The sequence below is a fragment of the Thunnus albacares genome, chromosome 9 (assembly GCF_914725855.1).
Source record: "Thunnus albacares chromosome 9, fThuAlb1.1, whole genome shotgun sequence".
In the NCBI taxonomy this organism is placed as follows: domain Eukaryota; kingdom Metazoa; phylum Chordata; class Actinopteri; order Scombriformes; family Scombridae; genus Thunnus; species Thunnus albacares.
Window position 1 is genome coordinate 7,710,832 of NC_058114.1, and position 26,588 is coordinate 7,737,419.

General features: G+C 40.1%; 2 protein-coding genes across 2 annotated transcripts; one reads left to right on the plus strand and one right to left on the minus strand.

Annotated features, from left to right (window-relative positions):
• The first annotated feature begins 2,268 nt into the window (after positions 1-2,268).
• zmat3 (zinc finger, matrin-type 3) lies at positions 2,269-17,716 on the plus strand. Its single transcript, XM_044362080.1, has 6 exons — positions 2,269-2,497; positions 7,968-8,710; positions 8,796-8,936; positions 9,675-9,841; positions 10,120-10,223; positions 12,380-17,716. Exons 1-6 carry the CDS (start codon positions 2,374-2,376, stop codon positions 12,586-12,588), a joined length of 1,488 nt encoding a protein of 495 aa, XP_044218015.1. The 5' UTR covers positions 2,269-2,373; the 3' UTR covers positions 12,589-17,716.
• A 4,952-nt stretch (positions 17,717-22,668) lies between these two features.
• LOC122989146 (E3 ubiquitin-protein ligase RNF14-like) lies at positions 22,669-26,476 on the minus strand. Its single transcript, XM_044361839.1, has 7 exons — positions 26,160-26,476; positions 25,521-25,651; positions 24,402-25,403; positions 24,064-24,142; positions 23,542-23,754; positions 23,245-23,417; positions 22,669-23,038 (listed from the first exon to the last, which is right to left on the minus strand). The coding sequence occupies exons 1-7, from the start codon at positions 26,311-26,313 to the stop codon at positions 22,895-22,897; spliced, it is 1,896 nt and encodes a 631-aa protein (XP_044217774.1). The 5' UTR covers positions 26,314-26,476; the 3' UTR covers positions 22,669-22,894.
• Positions 26,477-26,588: the final 112 nt, after the last annotated feature.

Below are 26,588 nucleotides of genomic sequence, written 5' to 3' on the forward strand. Positions count from 1 at the left end.
TAAAGTAAAAAATATCAAACATTTGTTGAATTAAGCTCCTCTTATGTATGATAGGATGTGTGTGCCTCTCAGGGCCGGTTTTAGCCTGCTATATTAGGGCGGGCTGGTGTGGTGTGGCTGTGTGTTTGGATGGGTTAAGATTAATTTCTCCATGGGGATTAATAAAGTAGTATTCTGCTTTATTCTATTCAAATTTATAAAGAACAATTTGAAGCAGAGAAATTGGGAGGTAGTGAAGCAGCGGTTTTCTGCTACCCTGTGTTTTGAGTCAGTGGAGGCCAGATTGATTTACCCTAAAATAATAATAAACAATCCTTAATCCATATTTTAACATAATCAACTCCATAACATTTCTTTTCACTGGATGAGTTTAGTTCTCAAATAAAATTAAAAACTAATCCAGTGAGATTTCTCACCATTACAACGAGACTTCTCTCGCCAATATATACAAAAATAGAAGAATAAATCAACTAGTCAAGCCTATATTCAAGCTTCAACGTAACTATATCCATCCATCCATCCATCCATCCATCCATCTACATCAGTCTCCTGTTTCTCTTGGCAAAAATTCTAACAACTTCATCCATGTCTAAGGTGTTTGTTATTGATTTCTCATGGGCCACAATCACCCAATTCCTCTTTCTTTCATGTAAGATAGTGTGACGATGGGGAGGTTGGGTCTCATTACAGTGTAGAGAAGGAACTCTCACATCATGCTGAAGACCCACCAATTACCAGGGTTGTTACATACAATTTATACAACACAGGAAAAGCTTCCTTATACTCCTGCAGGTGTTTACACACAGTGGTCAAGTCCGTGTCATTTGAATATTTCTTGCCCAGCATTGGTTTTGCAACAAGAATTTCATTTTTCAGATCTACATTGTCTGCTGCAGTGCCAGCAAGCACATGCAGAGGGCGCAACAAGGTGGAATCTTGAAATGCATTAGATTTGGGTACAAGACTGGATGTGGCTGGCATTAGACTGTCATTCTTCTTTGAAAATCTGTTTTCCATTTCTAAAATGGCCCTGTCAAGGATCTTTTCAGAGACTGACAGGGGGTGATGGTGGGATCATCAGAATCTGGATGACCCACAGTTGAGAGCACAACACTTTTTGTTTGTATTTATTGATTTATTGATTTTATTTCCCCATCCAGTAGGGGGAAAGTAGGACACATCCTGTGTCCAGCAGTTAAACTTCTGAAATGAAAAATATTTACATATTAATAGATTCTGTGATTTTTAATGAGGGAGAAAGAGCTGATGTCATCTTAAGGACACGTTATTGCTTCAAGCAGAGTTTACATGTCTGGAGGGGATATTAAAAAAAGATGTATAATACATTACAATACATTATACTTCATCAAAGAATATAAATGATTTGTGAAAATGTGTATTTGTGCTAATATAGTCAAGACATATGTGCAAAAATGAGTGCAGTCACTGCAACTCTGAAATCCTTATTGAGGGTTGAACAGTAACTTGTTAAAAGTCACTGCTGAACAGTAGAAACAGGGAGCTATAATGTATGTATGTATGTATATATTCATATACTATATATACATGTAGCCTATAAAATAGAATTAAAACCAATATTGTGATGTAGGAGGCTATGTAAAATAAAATACAGTAAATGTAATGCAATAAAATATGTTATAAAATATGTTACAAGTACCAGTACTAAGCTACTACTACTAGCCTACTTCTATTACTACTACTACCACTACTACTAATACTAAAACTAATAATAATAATAATAATAACAATAATAATAATAATAACACTGATGATGATGATTATTATGGTTATTATACATAAATAAACAATATAACATTTTGTAAATGTAATCACTCGCCATGCCTAATCTTAAATTACGTAGCTTGTTATCTTGTTTGTTCATATATTTATCAACATTTGCACCACAGCGCCAGACCGGCTGTTTTCCCAACAGATTTGAGACTCATAAATAGCCAGCACTAGAGTGAGGTGTAACATATTTATACAATGTGTCATGATTGCCACCCATGCAAATCAGCAGCGGTGGCATCGGAAATGGACTGTACCAACTAGGAGGGCAGGGACGCCGGAGAAACCTCAGCAGCGTTTATATCTTTTTTTAAAAAAAATCTAAAATCTCCGCTGATAACAATTTTGTCGATATTAAATGTTAAAACAGGAAGACTGTGTATTTACTAGTCGGGGAAGAGTGTGTTTAGTCGCTGTTTATTACTCTCTACATTTCTCCGTCCTCTGGAGATCCCCCCCCCCTCCTGTGAACGCCGCGGTGCCTGAGCGTGTGCTTGGGACTGTCATCCTGCCTGGCCGCCCGGTTTATTAGGGAGAAGAAGTTGGCAAAGGGATGTGACTGCAATGATGGCGCTACAGCTGAAGCACGGGGATGCAGCGTACTACCAGAGTGCAGAATACTGCAGAAATTACACTTCGCCGCCTGTCAGCTACGGTGACAGCAGCCATTATCTCCCCCGTTTGCCAGGTAAGGAGAGGCTTTCCATACAGGATCTCCCCCCCTCTGAGTGACTGTCTGCAGTTTTGTGCGCTAATGTGCAGGGATGGATGAAAATCTAACCAGAGATATATGCAGATAGAACAGAGGAAGGTGGATGTTGAAACCGGTTGCCCTGGTGCTGCTGTCATCATCCTCATCATCATCCCCATCATCATCCTCATTCTCATCATAATGTCATGTAGAGGGCTGCACCAGCCACCATTCTGTACCGCTTATAAAGCAAGGATGCTGCGATGCAAAAAGCTGAGGTTGTCGAGATACCCCTAATGGTATCTTGTGCTGTAGAGGAGCTCTATATAGCTCATGTTCCAGGGAGACTCCAGGGTTGAGCTGATGTCTGACTGTAATTTGAAGCAGTGTGCAGTCTCAATGCAATGTTCTCTTTCATCTCTTGAGTATGGCAGTCAATCAAGTGGTCTGTTCATTTTTTTCTCCTCTGCTTTACTTTGCCCTTTTTTTTTTTTTGCTCTCTGGTCAATCTGCACAGCTGATGGTGACATGTGGCAAATCTATAGCAAGTGTCTTCATCTGCTGGTTTTAGGGGTCTTGAGACCAGTATGTTATGTGGCAAGATGATCCAGATTTACAGCATGAGCCTGATCACCTCATAATATCTCTGTCATCTTCCCTCAGATTTCAGCCTCTGTCATGATAAAATAGTGTAGACTGAATGAAGTCTTCATTTAAAATTGGATGAAAGTTACTGTAAAAAAAAAATGTAAATGCATGTAGTGCTGAAAAAGTCAATTAATCAGTTAGTGAATCAATAGAAAATGTATCAATTAATCTTTCAAGTAGTAGGAATAAATAGCAAACATTTGTTGAATTAAGCTGCTAATATGTCAGCCAAAATCAACAATTTTAAGACACAGTTTTGGACTGGTAACTCATGATCGGCTACTAGTATTTATGACTTCTTATGAAGTAAATTATTGATTAAATTTATTCTTTAAAAATCAATAATTCAAGCAACAATGGGGGAAAAAACCTGTGCTTTCCTTGTGAGACATCTATTTGCTCAGAATAACGAACATGAGATGGGACCTGGTAATTGTCATCAGGAGGAATGAATAGTCACTAATCAATCGAGTAATAGCAGCTTAATGTATAGACCACTAGTGCTCAGTCCTTGAAGTGGAGTACTGCTCATTGTATGTTAATAAGTCAAGGTAATCCCATGATGAAGGACAGTCCCGTTAATAAGATCTGCAGCAGAGCAGCTGGATGAACACAATTCGAACCTTTGGTGACATTGAGATATAAATGTAGATCCTCGATTTAACTGTGATAATACAGTTAGTGAAGTGCAAAGTACAGTTTAACATATTTCTGCGCTCATCCGCCGCCCAGTAAAGCTGATGGAATAAGTGCAGGAGACATGCGCTTCTCATCGCTCCATAATTGATGTGACACAACACAGTACAGCAAGGGAAGCTCTGGAGAAAACGAACACTTGGCCTATTTAGAGATTCTCAGTGGACGCCATGAGATTATCAGGCTGCAGGACAGGACTTCTTTTTTTTTTTTTTACGTGTGTGTGTGTGTGTGTGTCTTGATTTTTAGAACAGCAAACCAAGAACTCTTGAGTCGATGCTGGAAAATCTGACAAGTGATGAAGTAACTTCTGAGGTAGTTTCAAGTTAAAAAAAAAAAAGAAGAAGTGCAGGCATTCATTTTTATTCTTTAGAGACGTGTTAGAAAAATATTTCTGAGATTATGTGATGAAAACGACTGTGTTGTAAATTTACTGATCACTAGCTGCCTTCTGCTTCAGAGCAACGTTACATGAGCTTGATTTTGACTTGCAAAGCCGATTGTGTCCTCTCTAAAAACCTAGAATGCAAAAAAAACAACAAAGGTTTTCTGACTTTGCAGCACGGTGCATGTACATGTGCTTCATCTCTGTAGCCAGGACCTTATAAGCCTGGATCTGGGTATCTGAGGAAGACGAGGACAAAACTGACCTTGGCCTATCTACATTCCGTGCACGCTTTCAGTAGATTAAAACTAGAGCAGAGTCACAGCCAGAAAAGAAGTGAAGTCATTTTGGCTTTCGACACCTCTGTAGAGCTGCAACGATTTAGTCGATCGACAGACAGAAAATTTCATTTCTTTAGTTCCAACTTCTGAAATTTGAATATTTAGTTAGTATTCTATGATAATAAACTCAAAGTGTTTGGGTTGTGGACTGTTGGTCGGGACAAAACTTTTTCTGACATTTTATAGACCAAACAATTAATCGATTAATCGAGAAGATGACTGACAGATTAATCAGTGATGAAAATAATTGTTGGTTGCAGCCCTACACCCCTGCCTTAGTAGTGCCAAAGGAACGGATTCTGTCAAGCACCAATCATTCCTTTATTACATGTGCAGTGGTATAATTAAAGCTACAGTGTTTGCTCAGCTGCGATGTATCATAGGGGGGAATATTTATTGATAGTTTCTCCCACCACACTGTGTACATAGAGCTATTTGTAACTAATTGTAATACACAAAGTCTTAGATATGCATGGTCTTAGAAATGGTGGCAGCGTCTTGGCTTTCTCTTGGATATGAAAGGCATGTTTTGCTCTGTCACGCAGCTCTTTGGCAATTGTGGGCCATCACTGCATGATTTTCACTCCTGCTGGAAAAAGCGACGAATTTGACCAAAAGAGCATCATAATTAAGCCTAATCTCCCTCTGAGCAAATCTCTTGAAGAGGCATTGCTCATAATGCGAATAAAAGCAGATTGGTCTCTGCTTAATACATATAATACATAATAAAAAATACAAATAAAAACATACCAACAGTCATCACTGCTATGTACACATTTTTAAAATATTATCATGATTAAGTAAGGATAGGCAGTGTAGTGTTAGTGAATACAATGCAGCAATTGTTGCTCATTTGCTCTGTCATCTCTGTAGTGTTTCCACAGAGGGACTGATTATCTCAACTGAAAATACCAGCAGGCTCAAGGAGTCACTGGCAAAAAAACATAAAAACAAAATTGTTGTATGGGGGCTCCATATGACTACTTAAAAGTTTAAATTAGCGATGGAGCCAGCACTGCAGGGAAAGAGGTCTTGGAGGTCCTTCTGACTAACAGATGATCTGAAATGTAGAGAAAGTAAGACCTGAGGTTATGCTAAACATGTCTAAAGAAACAAGTTTGACATTAATAAGTGGATGTAAACGAACCCTTAAGGAGGTATTTCAGCTATAACAATATGATTGTTAGAAACATTGTGGGGCACTTTGGATAGGAAGCGCTGTATCGCTCCTGATGAGCAGATTGGCACCTTACACGGCAGCCTCTGCCATCAGTGTATGAATGTATGTGTGAATGTTGGCTTGTGTTGTAAAGCGCTTTGAGTGCTCAATAAGACTAGAAAGGCGCTATATAAATACAGTCCATTTACCATTTACCATGATTGTGTCAGGAAAACATTTGACAGCAACAACCTCCAGCTTACCTTACGCTAGTACATACTCATATCAGCTGTGTGGAGGCACATCGTGTCCTCTGAACTGCTTAATGGACCATTTGAAGCTGAAGGGGTCAGCTGTTCTCTCTGCCTACAAGTGATGTTACAGTAAGATTTCTGAACTGCTGTGCAGGCTGTCTCAGGGGTCTGAAGGTTCCCATGAGGCTGCGGCTCATGAGATTGATGATACATGTGTAAAGTAATGTAAGTGAATCTGTTACCAGATGGTCTTAGTGTTGTTTGTTTAGCACTGAGTAGGTGTCTAACACCTTGACACGTCTGGTTGGTTTGAGAAAAAGACAATCTTATGAAACATGAACTTCTGAAAAAATTGCATTTTGTTACACATTTTGCTCACTGAAACATTAAACCCATGTTTTTTATTATTTTGTCTTCATTTTTGATCCTATAAGTGGTCATTGTTGTGGTGTTTCTGCACTGCTTTTCCCAGCGATTTCTTGTCAATCAAGTTGTGTCCTGAACTGTTTTGAATTTGCTGTTGATGTAGCTTGAAGTCCTGTTAGAGCTGCCTTTCTTAGTTTGTCCACTTAATGCTAATCCAGTCTCTCTGTTTATTATAATTAAATCAATGCCGCTGCCCCCTAAGGACGCCGGAGAATATTTTCTAAGAAAGAACTCCCAACAGCAGCAAATGTAAAAGCTTTCATGAGCAGGACGTTTAATGCAGATAAGTAGAATGAAAATGCATATAGGCAACACAATCTGTCACAGTCTCATCTTGCAGTTGAGAGGACTATAGTAAGGTCAGTGCCTCACCCGGCATACCTTTCTCCTGAGGTCAGCCAGGCCAGGTGACAGACAGGCAGCTACACAGAGTGGACAGACACGCTGTCATCAAGCAGCAATCGGAAACACAAACACCCCGGTGTGTTATTTTGGGTCCATGAATCACAGTCATTGGGCGTCCGATTGAATTCCAGATGAAAGCTTCCAGCACAGTGAGTTTTGACACAGCTGTTGGCCTATTACTGACCCGGCAATGTATGTGCTTAAACACACTCACACTCACACAGTGACACACACTGTTTGTCATTGAAATAGAGCATTAAAGCAGCACAAATAAACACAAATGCTAATCAGCGCAGTGCCATTCTTCATATCTTTCTGTTTTTCTTACACATACACCATGCCTACCATGCACACACACACACACACACACACACACGCACACACAGACACACACACACTATATCAGCCTATTTGAGCAGTCACACTTCAGGCTCCGATCTCCTCTGATCAGAGAAGCTTGAGGATTTATTGTCTGTTTGTGTGTGTGCTTGTGCATGTGTATGTAACGTCCCGTATGCATGACTGCAGGCGCTGCAGGCTCAGCTTAATCTTTCTGATGCCCACTGGAGTGTGAAGCTCCTCTGTCCGTGAATGTGTTTCCATTCGCCCATCGCTTTACACGTCTCTTGCCTCAAGGCTCCGAGAAGTACATGCTTTCTCTTAGTGTTACTCGATATTGTTCACTGAAGTTCCTTCTGAATGTCAAAATCTGTTTATAGACAATACTGAGTCTGAAAAAATGACATACTTAAAAACCTGCAGAATTCATCTGTGTACTAAGCCCTTATATTCCCAAGATTTCTGTTGTGATTGTCTGTCACTGTGTGTACTTTGATGCAGACCTAGATCCAGATGCACAATAAAAAAAACTGTAAATAGGTTCTATTTTTGTATGAACTTAATGACTTTCTAGTTTCCTTAAATATAGTAATACTAATGCTCATACCAGTGTTTCAAGCTATTATGGTGATCAAGCCTTAAAGCAAAAAAAAAAAAGTCATGCTATACAAAAAAATGTGTAAATGTTATGAATGACAATTTAATATACTGTTCACTGACTTCACTGCCATCAAGGTTACTAAATTTTCTTAAAGAAAAATGTTGAGAAGTAATGTGTACAGTATACGCATTGTGTACCCTCTCCTCTCTCCAGGCCCAGAGACCATGTTGAAGCCTCCTCTCAGTCTCTTCAGCCATCCCCAGCAGCCCTTCCAACATATGGACTCTCTGCACCAGCTGGGACCTCCACCAATGGCGCCTACGCAGCCTCTTGGCCCACCGCCAATCGCCCCTGCTCAAGCAATTGGACCCCCAACTATGGCTCCCACCCAGACCCTTGGGCCCCCTCCAATCACTGCTACTCACACCTTAAGGCCTCCTCCCATTACCCCTGCACACAGCTTAGGCCCTCCTCCAATGGCTCCCCCGCAACCACTGGGGCCTCCACCAATGGCACACACCTTGGGGCCCCCACCGGTAGACCACACACAAGCAATGGTGCCTTCAGCCATGGACCTCACACAACCCTTGGGGCCTCCACCTCTGAATCCTGCACATGCACTGATGCCCCCACCTGTAGTAGCGCCCGGAGCTGGCAGATTCCCGCTCCCTCCCAGCCCCCTGTCCTGCCCTCTTGCTCCAGGCCCAGACCACTCACAGCTACCCCCAAGGCCCCCAGGACCAGTCCTCATCCCAGCCCCGGTGTCCGGTCTCATACCTGGTCCTCTCCCAGGTCAGGCAGCCCCAGCCAGCGAGCAGCCCCAGGACGAGGGCTCTCCGCTGGGCATGGAGGAGCAGGAGGACTCTATGGGACTGGAAGAACTGTGTAAACCGCTGTACTGTAAACTCTGCAACGTTACCCTCAACTCTGCTCAGCAGGCGCAGGCTCACTACCAGGTTAGTTGCATTAAGCATACACACATACATGTAAAACATTAAGATACATGCATACATACACAAATATTCCTATCTCTCCCTCTAGGGGAAGAACCACAGTAAAAAGCTGAGAAATTTCTACGCTGGCAGTCAACAGCCACCTGCAATCAGGATCCCAGAAGTCCTCGAGGCGGACGGCCAGACGGCCCTCAGCTCAGGATCCACCGACAGCGACACCGGGAAGCAGGTCAGGCACAAACTCCAACATCTCAGCACCAAATAACTGAGAAATACAGTGTTAGCTGAGGGGGTGGTAGTACTGCTGAAGTGGAGAATCTGCTGGTAGAGGTTATATCCCTCTGAGCAGGTGGTAGGGAACTGCTTATTTTCACTATTTTGAACAATTTTCTGTCCTTACTACCAGAATACCACTTAAAAAAGAAAAAAAAAAAACCTCTCCACTCTGACTTGCAATTTCTTTTGTCAGTGTACTTTTGCCAGTGCTATCTACAAAAGTCCAGAAGAAATATTAAAAATGGATGAGATGAATATTGAGAGATAGGATGTCGAATTATTAATGCTAGATTTGTTGTTGAAGCATGCTTATGTTCTTCTTATTGTTATTCATTTTTAAGAAAAGCATCAAGTAAACATATTAACAAATAAGAATATTGCAAAATGTATATATGTAAAGTGTTTATCACAGAGTTGTCCACAATACAACTTCCCTTTCTCTACGTGACCTTACCTAATAAGCCCCAAAAGTAAAATGATTTGAACATGACCTGCAGTGCTGTCCTCAAGTGTCACATGTTTTTACAGCCTTTGTTAAACAGATAATTTGTGTATATTTTCTAGTTTAGTTGTGCTCGGAATTCCTTTCCTCCTCCCACCAGACCTAAACATTTCTTTCTTCCCGTTCTCACTGTTTACTCCCTAACTCGTCTCACAACAAACACTGTACTGCTTTGTCCTGTGTCTGCAGGCGCTGTATAAGGGGGCTACACGGGTCATTTTGGCCACAGAGAACGACTATTGTAAGCTGTGTGATGCCTCCTTCAGCTCACCAGCAGTTGCACAGGCCCACTACCAGGGCAAGAACCACGCCAAGAAACTACGGCTCGCTGAGGCTCAGCAGAACACCAACAACATGTAGGGCTTTAGTGGTTTAACCTCACACCTTGCTGCAATGATGTACAGGTGTACTCTAGGACCCCATGACATCACTGTTTGTAGGTGCAATAAAGCACATTTCTAACCACACCCAGTAATGATAGTGGGTGTGGAAATAACACAGATTTGAAACTTTCAACCAGAGAGGACAGCAAAACACTTTTTCAGTTTAGTGTTGGAAACACAAGTTAAGTACTTTTTTGTGTTTTGACCACTTTTTGGACCAATCTGACATGCATTTTGATTTTATGTTTCAGGGAAGGCAGTAGTGAAGCAACCCCAAGAAGAAATAGGAAAGATGGCAGCGAGTACAGACTGGTGAAAAATCGTCGTAGCCCACAGCTACCTGCCTCCATGCCAGGTAAAACATTAAAAAATTATTAAATTAAAAGGCAATACCAGTATGATTTTGAGTTGTAAATCACAACAGCTGCTTATAGCATTCAGTCATCACACAGTAATGTGTTTCAGCTGTTCTTGCTAATAAAAACACAAAGAAATAACCAACAGATATAATTTGTCAAACAAAAGTATAACAAATTGTGGAGACGTTTGTGTTCCATTCAACCTTATAACTGGATATACTCAGGATATTAGGAGCTGTGTGTTGCTGTATTGTGTTCTGTGATGTTACAATAGCGGAAACGTTGATATCAGATAAGCAACGACCTGTACTCTGTCTCCTCTTTGAACATCCCATCATCTTTAGAGACAAACCTCCTGGAAAAACTCACTGACATGGACCTTACTGCAAATTTCTACAAGGTTTTGAACTGCTGCAAATGTACAAATAGGATGTTTCAGTACAGCACAGTAATCCAACAGTAGCTACATTTGTGACAGTTAGCAGCTACACTTTTAGAAATCACAACCACAGCATATATTACATATTCAGCCATATACAAAAAATGTAAATCTTCTATTATCACACGCTCCAGTGCTTCCTTTGCATCTGTGAAACTCAGTGCAGGATGGTGAACAACCGAGCGCACATCTAGTATGTCTCATACTGTGTGATATAATCCATAATGTCCTATATATACTGGGAAGTTAACTTGGCTGTCCAGAATGCAGTTCTCAACTCTGGTAGCTGACTGAGCTGCAGTGGACTCCCTGGGGGCAAATAGAGGAAAAAAAAAAAAAATCAAAAGCGGTTCTTCCATCCACTGATGTCAGAATACATTAGTACAAATAAACTGATGCAGCTGGCAAAAAAAGATGCAGTGAACACACTACACTGAACATTTTATTCCCTAAAACTAAACTATGAAATATGGAAAATTAGTATAATAACATTTTAATTTGTCGTTTTATTAGTTCGTTCGAGCATACTGTATTGTATTCAAATTTCAAACCCAAAATGCAGCCGTTTGATTTAGTTTCTATCTCTAAACGCCGACTTATCAACTGTGCTGGTGTGACTGTCTGCACTCGGCTTTGTGGGCTTGTGAAAACAGATACACAGAAGAGTAACGTCAGACATCCTGCTGACGTCAAAGAACCATCTCTTTCTTGTCGTCTTTCACTCTACAGACAGAAACACTGGCATCTCAGCTTAAGATAAAGACATAAATCATACAGTAGAGCCAATTCCCTTCTTTTCTCCCTCACATACTCTCTTTCTCTTTCTCACACACACACACACACACCACAACATTCTGCTGATTTAATCAGTTTTCTTGATGGACAAACCCCAAAATAGCTGCACTCTCTTATGCAGTTGCCTTCTCACTGTCTTTTTATCTCTCTCCCTTATCTGCTTCTCATTTTTCTGCTGTGTTAACACACACTCGCACAAACAAGCAATACTCTTTTTTTCCCCAATGATCCACCTAAATGTAATCCCAGACGACTCAGTGGTTTTCTGTCTGTGTGTACCTGTCAGTGATACATCAGGTATATAATCAAGCGTGTGATACTGATCTATATTTAAATCAGTTTTCAAATGTGATTTTGGGTATGCCAGAGATTTGATGTGTAAAGAATTAAAATCATTAAATAGAAAAAATTTAAAAAATACCACATTTGCTGGTTTTATATGATTGTAATCAGAATATCTTTGGACAAATAATTGATAATAAAAAACTATTTGTTACAGTCTTTGGTAACACTTTATTGTAAGTCCCCCTATTTAGCATTTATAAGCCATATATAAATAGTTAATAAAGGGTTTATGATACACTATAATGTAGATATAAGTGTTTATTAATGCATTTGTCAACAACTATAACTCCTCCTGTGGGCACCTGTAGATGGTATATAAACAGATAATGAATAACAATATAGTAAAACACAGTCGTAATAATATAAAATATGTCTTCATGGGAAAAGTTATAATTGTTGACAAATACTTTACATTATTAAACACCTAAAAATGTCATTTTACATCTGCTCACAACTATATTATAGTATCCCACCAGCTGTTATGATTGATAAGTCTGGTATCAGCATTTTTATGTGTAGCCTCTCCTAACTTCTTTTCTCATGTCCTCATCTCCCCTCTCTTTCTCCCCTCAGGGCCCTACTACAACCCCAGACCGAGGCAGCGCATCCCCAGGGACTTAGCCATGTGCGTGACCCCCAGCGGACAGTTCTACTGCTCCATGTGCAACTGCGGAGCCGAACAAGAAACGGACTTCAGACAGCATCTGGAGAGCAAGCAGCACAAAGCTAAAGTATCAGAGTTAAGATACCGCAACGAGATGGAGAACCTGGGCTACAGCTAAGAGACACCAGAGGGGAGGGGCTGGAAGAGAGGAGATGAAGACTAGCAGACTAGGAAGTGGGACAGAAAAGGGGTGGAGAGACAGCACAAGACCAAAGTGCAGGAAAGCAAATACTTTTTAGGGGCATTTTTAGTGAGGAGATTAGTAAAAATGGCCTCAAGATCTTGTTGCAATCCATTTGATATATGGATCAAACACTTAAATCCTCATATTTGACATAACGCTCTACCATATGAAGCTATATTTGATGAATTTATTTGATCTGGGTATTACCCGTTTTTTTTTTAATTCAGTCTGTAAAAGCAAAGCAGGATGTAACGTGTGCAAAGAACAGGACCTGTGCTGGTGAGTGAATAGTGGATATTAACATGCAACTTTTAATTTTTCCAAAGTCCAAAGCAGATTTTAACAGCAAAAATAAAACCTTTAAGTCTGTTTTTAAAGGTATTGAATACGATTTTTTGACCCACCGCCTTTTTGTAATACTGTTTTTGATCAACTATCCTCCAAGTCTTTTAGTGGATCACATTCTGACTCAGGATACAGGTAAATACAAATGGATTGCAAGAAAATCTTCTTCAGGCTAAAGAGAGAGCATTAGACTGGTGTACAGAGAGCCAACAGGACAAGAGAGGAGGCACAAGAACACAAAAGTAGAACAACATGAGGAAGGTTTGAACACAAAGTTGAGAAAAATTGGTGGTTGAAGTGAAAGGAACAGAGACGTAGAGCCAAATACTTTTAGGTCAGTACAAGTCTCATCCTTGGCAAAATATTCGTCACTGAGGACAAAGTTTTAGTTTAGGACTTTTTCGATTCTTGTCTGTGAAACAGCCATACATGTATTTTTTCAGGTCCTGCATTAGGGACTTCAGGGCCATTTACAGAGCCACGCAGGACACAAAACAGTGAATTCAACATCTTTATAACTTAATACAGATAATAAAATCCAAAGCACTATTTGCTGATTTGAAGACAAAGCACAACCACCACCATCTGGTAGAAACAGTGTTACATGAATCTGTTGTATCAGGCTAAAGGCTACACCCTGGCTAGCCTTGTTTGTGCCTTTAGTGGGAATTAGGCTAAAGAATAAGCTTTGGCTAGCCATTTTGGCAATGTAGTGGAAACCAATCTAATGATTGGGGTTTTCTATATTCTGTGTCATCTCTCTTCCTGTATTAAATCCACACAAATGTTATGTAAATATCCTCTAATTACATTATAAATGTAAATATAGAATAATATACACAAATACTATTGATTCTTTGGTTAATGTTAGGCTACCATATAGTGTAAATACTCATAATCTATTTAATAATCATCAGGAATCTTGTACAAAGTGTGCACTGACTGAATGTCTATCAGCACTGTATGTTTGTGTGTGGATTTTACTGTATAGGCCCTCCATACCACTGTGGGTGGTTTGTTTGTTCATTGGTAAAGTAACAGTGTGTAGTTAAAAGCTGCTAGTCTCATCATTTTGACTGTTCAGAAGGACCACATGCCAGGGCTGGCTGTCTCTGAAGTAAACTTCTTTTTTGAGGCAGACTGAAATCTCTGTCCTGACAGCCAGCCAAGAAGGCATTGTGAGGAAGAAATGTGCAAACACGTCAGAAATTCATCGTGATGTGTGCAGCAGGAAGCATTTAACTCCAAACTTCTAATTAGATAGCAAATTGCAGATGAAAGTGCACAGAGCTTGTGGATGTTTCTGGTTATAAGACATATCATTCAATTCTCCCAATCAATCTTGATTCCCAAAGCGGACGTAACCAGGTTTTACTGCAGCGTGAAACGGCTGCAGAGGAGTGACTTGTCTGGATTTGCAGACAGATTAGATTTTTTTTTTTTTTTTTCTTTTGTTTTTACCCCAGATGACCCAGGTCCAGCTGTTTTTCAGTGTTTAGCCCATCCTGAAAAGATCAGTTATGTAATTGGCATCAAATTAGATTTTCTGTTTATGTGATTTTCTGTTCCTGTGCCCGGGTGTCTTGGTGCTGAGCTGAACACAGTGCAATCACAAGGCATTTGGAGCTCTACAGTTAGACTTTAAATGACCAAAAGAGTGTATCGTGCCTTTAATGTTGGCTGTGATCACTGTTGCGGGAGAGAAGACGTTAAGAGGGTCAAAAAAAATCAACATATTTATTGTTTGAAACTCAAAAATCTTGTTTCTCAAACACTTTTACACATTTACAGATTGACACTTCTTTGGTTCTTTTCCACATGTAGCAGTAAAAATGGTTTTGCAGATAGATTTAGAGATCCTAACATTTTCCACCTACAATTTACAAGAGTTTAGTTGATCTGTAGTTGAAAGAGGATTTACTTTTACTTTACTACATACTATCTCAATACACTAATTTGCACTTATTTGTTATGGTATGAATGGTTCTTCTTTTGTTTACTGACCAGTGTCCATTTCTATTCCACTTTAAATTTCCTTCTCCAGCTTTGCCAGCCTAACATCAGTGTACACACAGATGCACACACACTCTCCCACATAATTCAATCAGTCAAAGGCCTGATCAGGTCACGTAATTGGATGTGTTGTAAAGTGAAATGAAAGCAATATCCTGGCCTTCTCTCTAGTTTGGCTAGCTGTGGGGAGAGGCAGCTGTTCACGTCTTACACTTGTCTCTAGAGCACAAACACACACCTGATCGCACACATGAGGACACTCAGGAGAATAGCACTGTGAAGACAAAGTACTGTGTGGCGTTTAGAGATTTAAACACAAGGGAGAGAGAGAGACAAACAGAGAGTAAATAATTTGATTTAATAGCCCACTGTGTTGTACAGTTAATCAAAAAAAAAGGACAAAGAAAAGCTGATGAAAGTAGAGCTGTGGGTGCGACACAGCTAGTTTACGAGTTATTCACTTTAAATGGCACTGCAGTCTGTTATTAGCACTCCTCCCCCTCCTTGAGTTAACATGCTTTGTCTTACATAAAAGCATAGGTAGCATGACCTTTTATTCTGTTTACAGAATCCTGGATTCAAAATTAGAGTCACGCATAGATGCAGCTACTGCATAAACACCTTCATCAAATGAAATTATAAACAGCAATGAAACGGAGGAAATGAGTAGATTCGAGGAAACTAACAGGCATCATCTAAAAAGTCTGGAAACCTTTTTGTTACTGTTCAGTCATATTTGGACCCTCTAAACTAGTGGTTACCAACTTTTCTGGCTTGTGATCCCTTAAAATGAGGCAATATCAACTTGAGATCCCTCATCACAGGCCTTTGTATGGACATTAGTCATGAGCAGTTCAACAAAAGATTATTTTTTCCTTGTCAGATTGTTTAATTTGAACAAGACTGCCCAGGAACCCCCAAAGTCCCAGGTTCACTACATGCCAATTGGATTTAGAAATCTGATTAATTGAAAAATTGTACAACAAAAGTCAAACATCAAAGGCAAGTTTTGCATTATTAGCTCATCTTGTGGCCCTGTCTTGTAAAGGTACCCTGTGGCAAAACCTAGTTGTAAGACCTTCATTTTTGTTGCATATTCCTACATAATACACTACTGGTTGACTTTGGGCAAATATTGAGCTGCCATGTATAGTCTGATGTTGTCTGATGGACTTAATAATACTTAATAGGAACCCTAATAGGTTAATTAGAGGCCCAGAAAAGGTGAAAGCATCCAGGATTTCAGAAGAAAAAAAGCAAAAAATTAGAGAAAAACTGCCAAAAAATAAACATTATTTTGTGAAACAGAAACATTTTTTTTCTTAGCCCTTAAATAATGTTGTTCTGATCTCTAGGTTGGAAAGCACTGCTCTAACCCAATGTAGCAGCATCTAAAAAAAAAAAAGAATCTTTCTTCTGCTTTTTTGTGACGATATCACGACTATGACAGCCGTGGTTGTTGATCGGTTTTGTTTTTGGGAACACTGGTTGTCACCATGTGAGTCTGAACACTGCAGGAGGCCACAAGATGACTTAAACAAGATGAAATATACATGGATTTTAAACATGTATTGTAAAGTTGAACCAAAGACTCTTTTCTCCTTTGAATGAGCTTGAAAGGGAACACTGCAAGAAATGTTACTCTTGCCAAGTGGAGACGAGTTTTTATTTAATTGTTTCTATTGCAGTTTTTCCTAATTTGAATTAAATGAGATTGTCTGTAATGATGTAACACAATTTGTAGTTAATGAACTAAAACATACCAAACCTCTGGTAAAATGCTTGTTAAGTAGTTGTCTATTTTTGGATCGACTTTGTTGCAGTGGAACACAACTCTGTATCTGAGGATCTTCAGTGGTTACACTAATGTATAAAGCAGCTGAAAGCCAACAAAATCATGAGACACTGTGGTAAATAAAGGCATCTTCATCATGACCTTATAGTCATTAACAGGCTTAATGCTCCATCAATGGGCACTTTTGCTTTGTGTTCACTAAAATGGATTTGATCGCTGATAAAAGGGTTGTTTAGTTGTTGTTTAGTCTGGTAACATGTTCAAATACCTGGGCTACTGTTTCTGTTTTTGTTCTAATTGTGTTTATTTGTTAGAGACTATAACAGTTGATAGCTATAGGATACTGATAATTATTGCTTTCACTGTTTTTAACCAACGCTGTTAACTGAATGCTGATGTGTTTCAGCACCATAAGTTATAAGTTGAACTTGCTTCAGTGCTTTGTTGTAAATGACAGAGATGTTTTGCATATTGCACCGTATAAATTGTACCCGGTTTATTTTGTGCATGTCATACTTAATAACTGTTGAAATGTTTCTACTATAGAGAGAAAATATGACAGTGAGGATGCTGTTCAAGAATGTTTTTTATTAGGTTGGAAATGACTATAATTTGCCGTGCTGTATCTACAAAGGGGCATTGGAAAGAATCATTATTTTGCACTGAGTATAAAAAAAGACACTGGTGTTTATAATGACAATTATGCTACCATACGATGTTTAGTTTAAGTGAAGACTTTGCTACCATTGTCATTATTTGCCTCGATAATAATAATGTTTATCCTAATGTTTACAAGGTGAGAAGCTGAAGCTGTTATGGATGTGTATCATATTTGTAACTGTGTTTGTCCATGTGTTGCACTGTTGGACTAATCAGACCAGGGTAGATGGGCAACAATGTGAGGTCAAGTAGGAAAAAAGAAAAAACTGTAGAACTTGTGCAAATAGGTTTGACACAGAATCACTGCAATGAAATCAGACACTACTGGTCTCATTTTGGCTAAAAGGAACTCGTGTTTTTAAAATCATTGCAGTAATAGGGCTCTAACCTTACACCAGGCTGTAAAGTTTCACTACCCTCTGTGGTTGAAAGCTTTTCACCTCTGATTAGTGTAGTCAGAAGTGTGTTTTGTTGCACCTGTAACCACACCTACAGCTACAGTGATGTCACGCTACACTGACTCAACCCCGGAGTACACTCGTACATCACTGCAGCAGGGTGGGTAGTTCAACCACCGGAGGTCAGTCACAAGATTTTCAGCTGTTGCTAAGATGATTGTCAAAGGACTCAATTTTAATTTCTACTAAATATGTGATTGGTACAAACGAAAACACAGAGTTCTTTCACATAAAGTGAATGGACTAATAGTCACTAGAAGTTGGGTGCCAACATAAACCTTCAGATGTCTGGAAGAAGTTGAATCCAAACCATTCAAAGTTCTGGTTTAGGGCAAGAGATGTCTGAAGCCTTACTGTTGTGGAGGAATAGTGTTTCCCTATCCATTTGTGCTTCCTGTTACATTAACCTGAAGCAAACATCTTCTGCGAGGCTTAAAACCTCCACCCAATCTTACCCTTACTCCAACTAGTTTTTCTACAATGACTAACCTTACCTAAGTCCTAACCCCAATAGTGGAAGGCAATGTTACGGGAGACACTAACTGAAGGGAAAGGAGAATCTATGTGACAGTTTGACCTGTATTTATTTATCCCTGTGAGGTGACCATGCCCACCAGTAGAGCAGGACCACCCAAAATCAAGAGTTCTTGATCTCAGTCATGATCTCAACACTTAGAACTGAAGAAGGCTTTTGGATGAGAGGTGAAATGTCTTCAATCAGGTCCAGTCCATTATCAGGGACAAAATGTTTTTGTTTTATGGCAGGATTTGCAGAGTAGCATAAAGGAATTTTGGTAAATACGCTAGTCTGACATTTGGAGAATTATGCTTTCTTGCAGACATTACTCAGTCTGCTGTCACCGCAACCCTGTCCCGGTATAAGCAGCGGAAAATGGATGGATGGATGGATGGATGGATGGATGGATGCCTTCTTGCCAAATGCTCTAACATTTGGCAAGAAGGCATCCGGAGGGAAACAGTTAACCTATTGTAGCTTTGTACAAAAGTTCAAGACTACACCTACTAGCACATCTTGTACGTTTGTTTGTGGAGACTCCTTGTAAAACCATCAATTGTCATTTTTATTTTCTTTTGCTGGGAAGTGTATTTTTGAACTTCAGGAAGAACCAGGCTAGCTGTTTCCCCTACGCTAAGATAATCACCTTCTGGCTCTAACTCCATATTTATTGCACAAACATCAGAGTAGTATTGATCGTCTTATCTAACTCTTCACAAGAAAGCGAATAAGCCTCAAAATGTCAAACATACTGTACGTGCCCATCAGCTGTGGCTACGTTGGTTTCTAATGTTCTTATTCAATAACAATATATACAATAGGTTCTGCTTGCCTCACATAAAAGCCCATGTATCCTGGTCTACAGACAGAGTCAGTCTTGTATGCTGACAAAATTCAGGACCCCCCCCCCCCACCTTCATCGACTGCCAGGGGCCCCAAACCTCCTAGCAGCGCCCCTGCAGGACAGTATGTACTCCTGTACACTCTGTGAAGACCTCAGCACACTTTCAGTGCCTCTGAACAATGTTGCCAATGTACCACTGACTGACTGACTGAATGGATGACTGATATACTGATTTCTGAGGCCGTGTGTGTGTTTTCTGACAGATGAATAAACGTGCAGATGATATTAATAACCGAGCCGAGTTGATGATTATTACAACGAATGTGTGTCTCATGTGTTCTCTTCCACAATTCAGCTCTCACCGCTCCGGGGGAAATAACCATTCTGTTAGCTGATGCTGTAATTGGCTCACAGGGAGAAGACGCTCTCCATAGCCTAGTTTCCACTGCACTGATACCCAGGCTTTACTCATTATTCCTGATATTACTTCTGCCAAGAGTGCTGCTATTTTCGCCCCTGGTAGTTTGTTTGTTTGTCTGTCAGCAGGATATCTCACAAACCTTATGAACAGATTGCCTGAAATGTGGCATAATGGCCTCAGGTCTAACTTATTAAATTTTACTTGGATTTCCACCATTAAATGTTTTTTTTATTTTTTTTTATCCACTACAATGAAACCAGCTGCTTGAATTGGGCCAATACTCACTGGTATGGAGTGCTGGCACATTCAGTTTCTTCAGTACTGTTACTTATTATTCACTGCCACTTTCTAATAAATGTAGGCACTAATTGTGCAATTATTGTTAGTCATCTATTGAAACAAACAACCAGAGGAGGCAAAAATGTGCAGCTGTTGTGTGAGGTACAGCATGTGGTCTAGCTCAGTTGAAATACTGCTAGATGAGAGCTTAGATTTCTGCTCCCTAAGATCCTCTGTCCTTACTTGTCTGCTATCAAGGGTAAATCACTCGATAATTCACGCACATGATCAGTATTTCATATTACAAATAAGTATTTTGTGCCCTCAAGTTAAAGAGACTCCATCACAATTCACTGTACCGTGTTTATAACACCAGCTCAAAATGTTCTCATCATTGTGATCCAGCAAGACTCAGAAAGCATTTGCTTCAAACAGACAATTCAAGTAGATGATTGACAGTTCTCTCCTTCATTGAGACATCAACACAATCCCTTCCTATAGAGCTGACTGAAAACACATCGCCTTGGGCTATCATTGGTCTTTGGCTCAGATTTTTGTTGAACAGTTGCTCTGGACACAAATGTTTCCAATAATATTTTCAAATAAAATCAGTATCTCAGCACATTTGAGGCCAGAAATCTGTTATGCAGTTTGTCAAACATGCTTAATTTTTTTTATAACATCTAGTTTATGTAATTGTTTTGAAGAGACATTGAGTGACATCACCATTGAGACACTTACTGATAGGCCTTGTAACAGCATGCACAATACCTGGACCCTGAAAGCAGATAATTGCATTTCAGCCATCGTTGATTGGAATATTTTCACCTGTGCTTTTCCTAATTTGACAAAATATCTTCCATGAAAAGGTGTTCCACAACCATGAACCCAACTCACCTAAATTATAAGCAGTTATTACTGTTATTAGTTACACTTGTATGTTTCCTACAATGACAAAAAACGATCTATTGGTTGGCCACCTACGTGGTCAGGCTCAGTTGATGCTCTGTCGGTGTTAACCAGAGTCAAATCTTGCAATAAAACTTGCAAGATGTCGTCTAGATCTGTGAGGCTGATTAATGTTTTCACGATCACGCCACATATAAACACAACCACTGCCGCCACACTGCCTTCTGTGGGTCCATTCATGTTGCACCTTTGGCCACGCTCCAATCAGTGATCTCACTGCAGGTGTTTTGTCTTTGACAGATAATAGATTGGACTGCCCCATGTGGTTCATTGTGGTTTAACATAAAAGACTTTTCAAGTTCAAGCCGGATAGTTTTGGCAGTCCTTACATGGCACTGAGTATTATTGCCAGTCTGTCTTTGGTGCAACGTTAAAAGCTTTTGGTACGTTTAGTGACAATTATACTAAAGCTCCCCAATACAATGTGAATTTAAAACTTATTGGCCATTAATGAGACATTCATGGAAAGCAGAAGGATCTCTGTAGTATGTACTTATCATACATCTGTTCTTAACCCCATTTGAACTTTGGCATTTTTAAAAATTTGACTTTATGGACCCTTGTATTTTGTAGGCATTTTATAACTACTGTCTTATTCCTTAATATTAATCTTTCATTTGTATTTCATATCTCACATACAGCTCCAGAAGAAGCTTGACAACCACAAACACATGCCCCGTCCCTCAGATCCAGTCCTCCAGGCCCTGAAAGAGGACTGAGGGTCACGGAAAACAGTTGTTTAGACATTTACGAGGAAGTGATGACCCCTGTGTGGAAACTGGATTTTTCCTGGAAGATACACACACACAAACACACACAGACGGCAAAGAGAGAGAGGGCCAGTATTTCTTGGCTTCATATGAGAGACAGCTGTAGATTTCCGATCATGTCTCGGACAGCCTGGGGACGTGCAACAGTGGTCTTTGTTCCACTGTTATGACAGACGAGTGCAGGAAGGGAGGGAGACGTTTCAAAAACAGGAAGTCAATCAGTGAGTAAATGCAAAATGGAAAAAAACTACCTGCAGGGTGCCATTTGAAGGGAATGTAAATGTAAATATACATATATATAATGCAGTACTGTGCATTTGTGAAGAATAGGGGCTGAAAAATGACCAAGAATACGAGCATCCAATAGAAATAGGAACAGAACCACTGTGGTTACTGTCCCACTTTGGAGTTTAATGAAAATGTTTCGCTTTTACAATTTTACTTGAAGCTTTGAAACATTTCTAACACTTCAAAAAACCAAATTTGAAACAATTTAAAAAGTGATTCCCTGGATATCCTAATCGTACGTGGGGTGGAAGTACGCGTGACTGTGGTATGAATGCTTTGATTTGGTTCAAACACGCACACAGGGACATTTTCTTTTACAAATCATTTATCTTTGCATTCAGAGCTGTAAATGTCTATATCATACCACATAACTGTTTTGAGTAAGGTATTTTGATTGATTATTTAACACGGATTAATGTGTTTCTTGATGTAGACAAAATTGATCTTCAGTGAAGTTGATGGAGCCAGAGCTCAGGCTGTCTCTGCATTATTATTATTTAGCTCCATCTAGTGGTCATGACACAGTTTGACAGGTTGATTTTGTGAATGACTAAGACTTTGGTAGAAATTTACAGTTTTAAAATAGAGGTTTCTAGTTGAATTTTCAAGTGAAACTAATGCAGCATTTGAGGTATATTGTTGTTGCTGATTTTTTTAAAACTGTCTTTTAAAAGTGCACTTGGAAATAAAACTGCTTTGAATAAAAACAAAGCACAGAATCCACAGTTTAAACCTCCACATGAGGATGAATTGAAAATGTAATCTTGGCAGCTTCGAATGTGGATGCTTTCATCAAATGCACCAAGAGTAGAGTAAAATTTGTTGACTGCATTTCCTCTATGGCTGGTGGCCAGTGGCTGGTGATAAAAGTCGCTGAGGGATTAGTTCGGGGAGTATTCGTAGGCAGAGCAGGGACCGTCCTGAAAGTGTTGGCTGCAATGAAATGATCGCAGTCTGGCCAGGCAGGACCAGCAGAATATCCCTCTACACTGAGAGCATGTCATCTTGTTACATCCTCCGTTTTTCTGCAACACAAAACAGCAACATACAGTATGTATTAGCAAATCAGGCACATTTAAACTACAACAGTCAGAAAAACACGCATGCAACATTTGAAAGACCTCTTGAATTGACTTTGACACTTTCATAAGTAGTACAAATTTGTCTGTAAACACACAAATGTGTTTGTGAAATTGTAAATAAATATACTGTAATAAATGTAAATATATACCTGTATCTTGCAGAAACAGTGAGGACAGTTCTTGCTGTTGAAAGCAATCCAGTCTTCACTCAGACATCCCTCCACAGTGACGTGCAGGCTGTTACGGCCGTACCTGCTCTCCAGTAGGCGCTGCCTCTGCTTACTGCCACTGGTGTAATCGTCCCATAGAGCCATCAAACCCCCTGAGACACACACACAGCAACACAACACTGTTTCATGGAGACACACACATCTGATTTTATGATTCTAAATAAATGAAAAAATGAACTCAAGCATACACACACACACACATGCATCCTTGTGTACCTTGTGACTGTGGGAGGTCTGCAAGAGTTTGCTGTGAATCTTTTTCTGCCTGTTTTTTCGGCAGCTTCTTTGCCTGGCAGTCATCTGTTCCATGGTAGGTCTTTTTGCAGGTAACACAGAAGGCGAAGCCACATACAGAGCACATCGCCGCATTGCTGGCCTTCTCCTGAATGACGGCAGATCCACAGGAGCGCCGTGGACAGTACACCACATCTGAGAGGAAGGGAGAAAAAAAGTCTTTCTGTTTATAAGGAAGAGCTAAAGATGTTTTCTTTTTGTTTCTAGTTTGCTCATTTTGCCTTATTTTCACAGTTGGCTCAAAGATAGCAGCGGAAAACCAAAAGGAAATGCATGAAATGAAACAAGAAACTAATTTTAATACACTATTATGAAGTGACGAGTATAAAATTGCATTAAAGTAATTGACTTCCTGAGGGAAATAACTTACCCACTCTCTATCATTACCATATCTCTGGTCATTTTGAGGTACAAATGGTTTGAGAGAATATAAGGGAAACACACCAGGCATACAGTCCAGAGTGGACTGGAGCAGGAGACGGTCATAGCGGCTGAACAGCTCCTCTCCTACGAGACTTTTCACCTGCCAAACAGGGAAAAATTAGAGAATAGAAAAGGACAGAAATAGACAGCAAATGTGTTAGAGAAGTCAATTACTAAATCCAGATGCAGATGTTTGTTTTGGCAATGAATAGTCGTTTTTTTGATATAGAAAATCAAAATGTTCCTGGATAATTCAGCCCAGTGTCCCAAAGCCTCAAAAAACACAGACATCTATAAAGAATCTGTAGTTAAACTGTAATCTGTAGCAGCAAGAGGTAACAGACGGTTGTGTTCTGCACCTGTGCAGGTGTGGGGGTGGCTGTGCAGTCTGCTTGAGGACAGGTGACACCCCGGACGTTCCCCTCTGTTATCTGCAGCTTACAGAAATTGGCAAGACAAGCCTGGCAGAAGACGTGACCGCACTCCAGTATCTGCACACACTGTGAACCGAGCCAGCCCGTAAAACACACGCCACAGTCAAAAACTGTGCTGGCAAACACTTTCTGCTTCTGGGCCGCATCGTAGGTCAAGAGCTGAGACAGGAGAGCTTGTGCTGGGGTTAGGGAGAGACCAGAGAGGGATTGGTCTTCGTTTGGAGGGGATTTTTTGGGGCGAGCTTCTCCACCAAGTGGGACTGAGGAGCTTGAGGGAAGCCAAGAGGAAGCTGAAGAGTCCATCTCATAATATTTCTGGCCAGTTTGATTGGACTGAGCAAATGGAAGAAACTCAGATTTGTCTGCCTCTGAGGACAGGTCATTGTGGTGGTCAGACTTAAACTCAGAGGTTTGGAAGATACGTTCAGGCTTGCAAACATCTGAGGTTTGTGAAGTTTGGTTAAAATCATTAGAAGTGTTTTGGACTTTGGTCTGTAAAGGAAGAGCCTTTTGATAATCCCTGTTTGGCCCTGAGTTTACGTCATTCTGGCTGACTTTGCTGTGGCTAGAGGTGAAATTATTTTGGCCATCCATGCAGGAGTTTAATGCCACAGAGTCAGCAATGTCTGCTTCGGATGATGGGGCGGAGAGTTCAGTTTTTTGTGTTTCTGAAACATTACAACTTTGGTCATCTCTGGATCCTGATGTCGGTGTGTCTTGGTTGCTTTTTGCCTCTAAGAAAGTAGCATTTTGCGTGTCCTGGCTACAGTGCAGGGTGTTGTGTTCATCAGAGGGGAGCTCCAGTAGATAATCAATATCCAGGAATCTGAAAGCATCCTCTCTTAGAAACTGTACCCAGGAGAAGAGCACCACAGCGCTTCCAGACGTCTGGTAGAGATCAATGAGATGAGCAGCCAGAGCAGAGAGCTGGAGGGAAGAAAGAGACTGATCTTTATTGAACATCTGCAATCGGTTGTTATATGGTCCGTTACGCTCTTTCACATCCACAGTTTTTAAATGACTCAAATGGCTTCTGCAGGTTACCTGCGTGTGTGTCAGCCAGCTGCAGGTGAGAGTGAAGGAGGGAGGGGAGGAGGAAGGATAGTTCTCGGGGAGTTCAAAGGTCAGAAGCAGAGGTGGGAGGAATGATATCTCATACTGCCTCAGCGTTTCACCTTAGGTAAAGAAAAGAAAAAACCCAAGTAGGCCTATAGGTACAACATGACCAAAGTACATCACCTCACACATAAATAAACATTAGTTATCAAGACTGTGAATTGTGGCTTGAAAGTCTTTTCATTTATTTGTCTTTTTATACCCAATAATTTGGGTGTATGTAACAGCAGAGAAATGTATTTTAATTATAAAAAGCTTCTTTAAAATAAACATTTATATAAAATACTGCTGGTTTCAAAATGTTATATAGGCCTATTTGGATTTTCCAATTAGCAAAATCTTCTAGAAAAGTCTTGATTTCTAATGATTCTTGTGGTGTATAACTTATTTTCCTATTCCAGATTTTATTGATGGGATTACTCCAAAATCTATGGAGATTGATTTAGTTTCCAAAGCAAAGCAACAGCTAACTTTGTATCAAAACATCCACCCAACACATTTATATAGCCTAGGATATGTCGATAACACATGCATTTATTTGTTTTTTTGTCAAACTGACATATTTACCCTCCCTCAGAGCCACCATGAAAGCCGCTGGCAGCTCTACAGACACTCGGATTTCTCCACCAGACTTGAACTCATCCCGAACGAACTCCTCCGAACCCAAGATGCTACACAGAGCCAGCAGTTCATCTTCCTGCTCCTCCAAGTCCACATTCATACCTCAATTCTTAAATAAATTGCAAACAAACTTTACTTTCTAATTTCTAAATAAAATGCCTCCTTTAGTGTGCAGTGCAGTTACTTAAGTTGCTTTGTGCCTTTAAACGATGGTATACTGTAAAACCAGTGCTGTTCAGCGTGACTGCGGTTATTATACCAGAACTGCCCGTCCCACTGTTGACTCATCTGTGTGATGCAAGACACAATTTACAGCAGCAACCACAGCCTACAGTACTGCTGTCATGGCAACAGGTCACAAACAACATTAAGTTG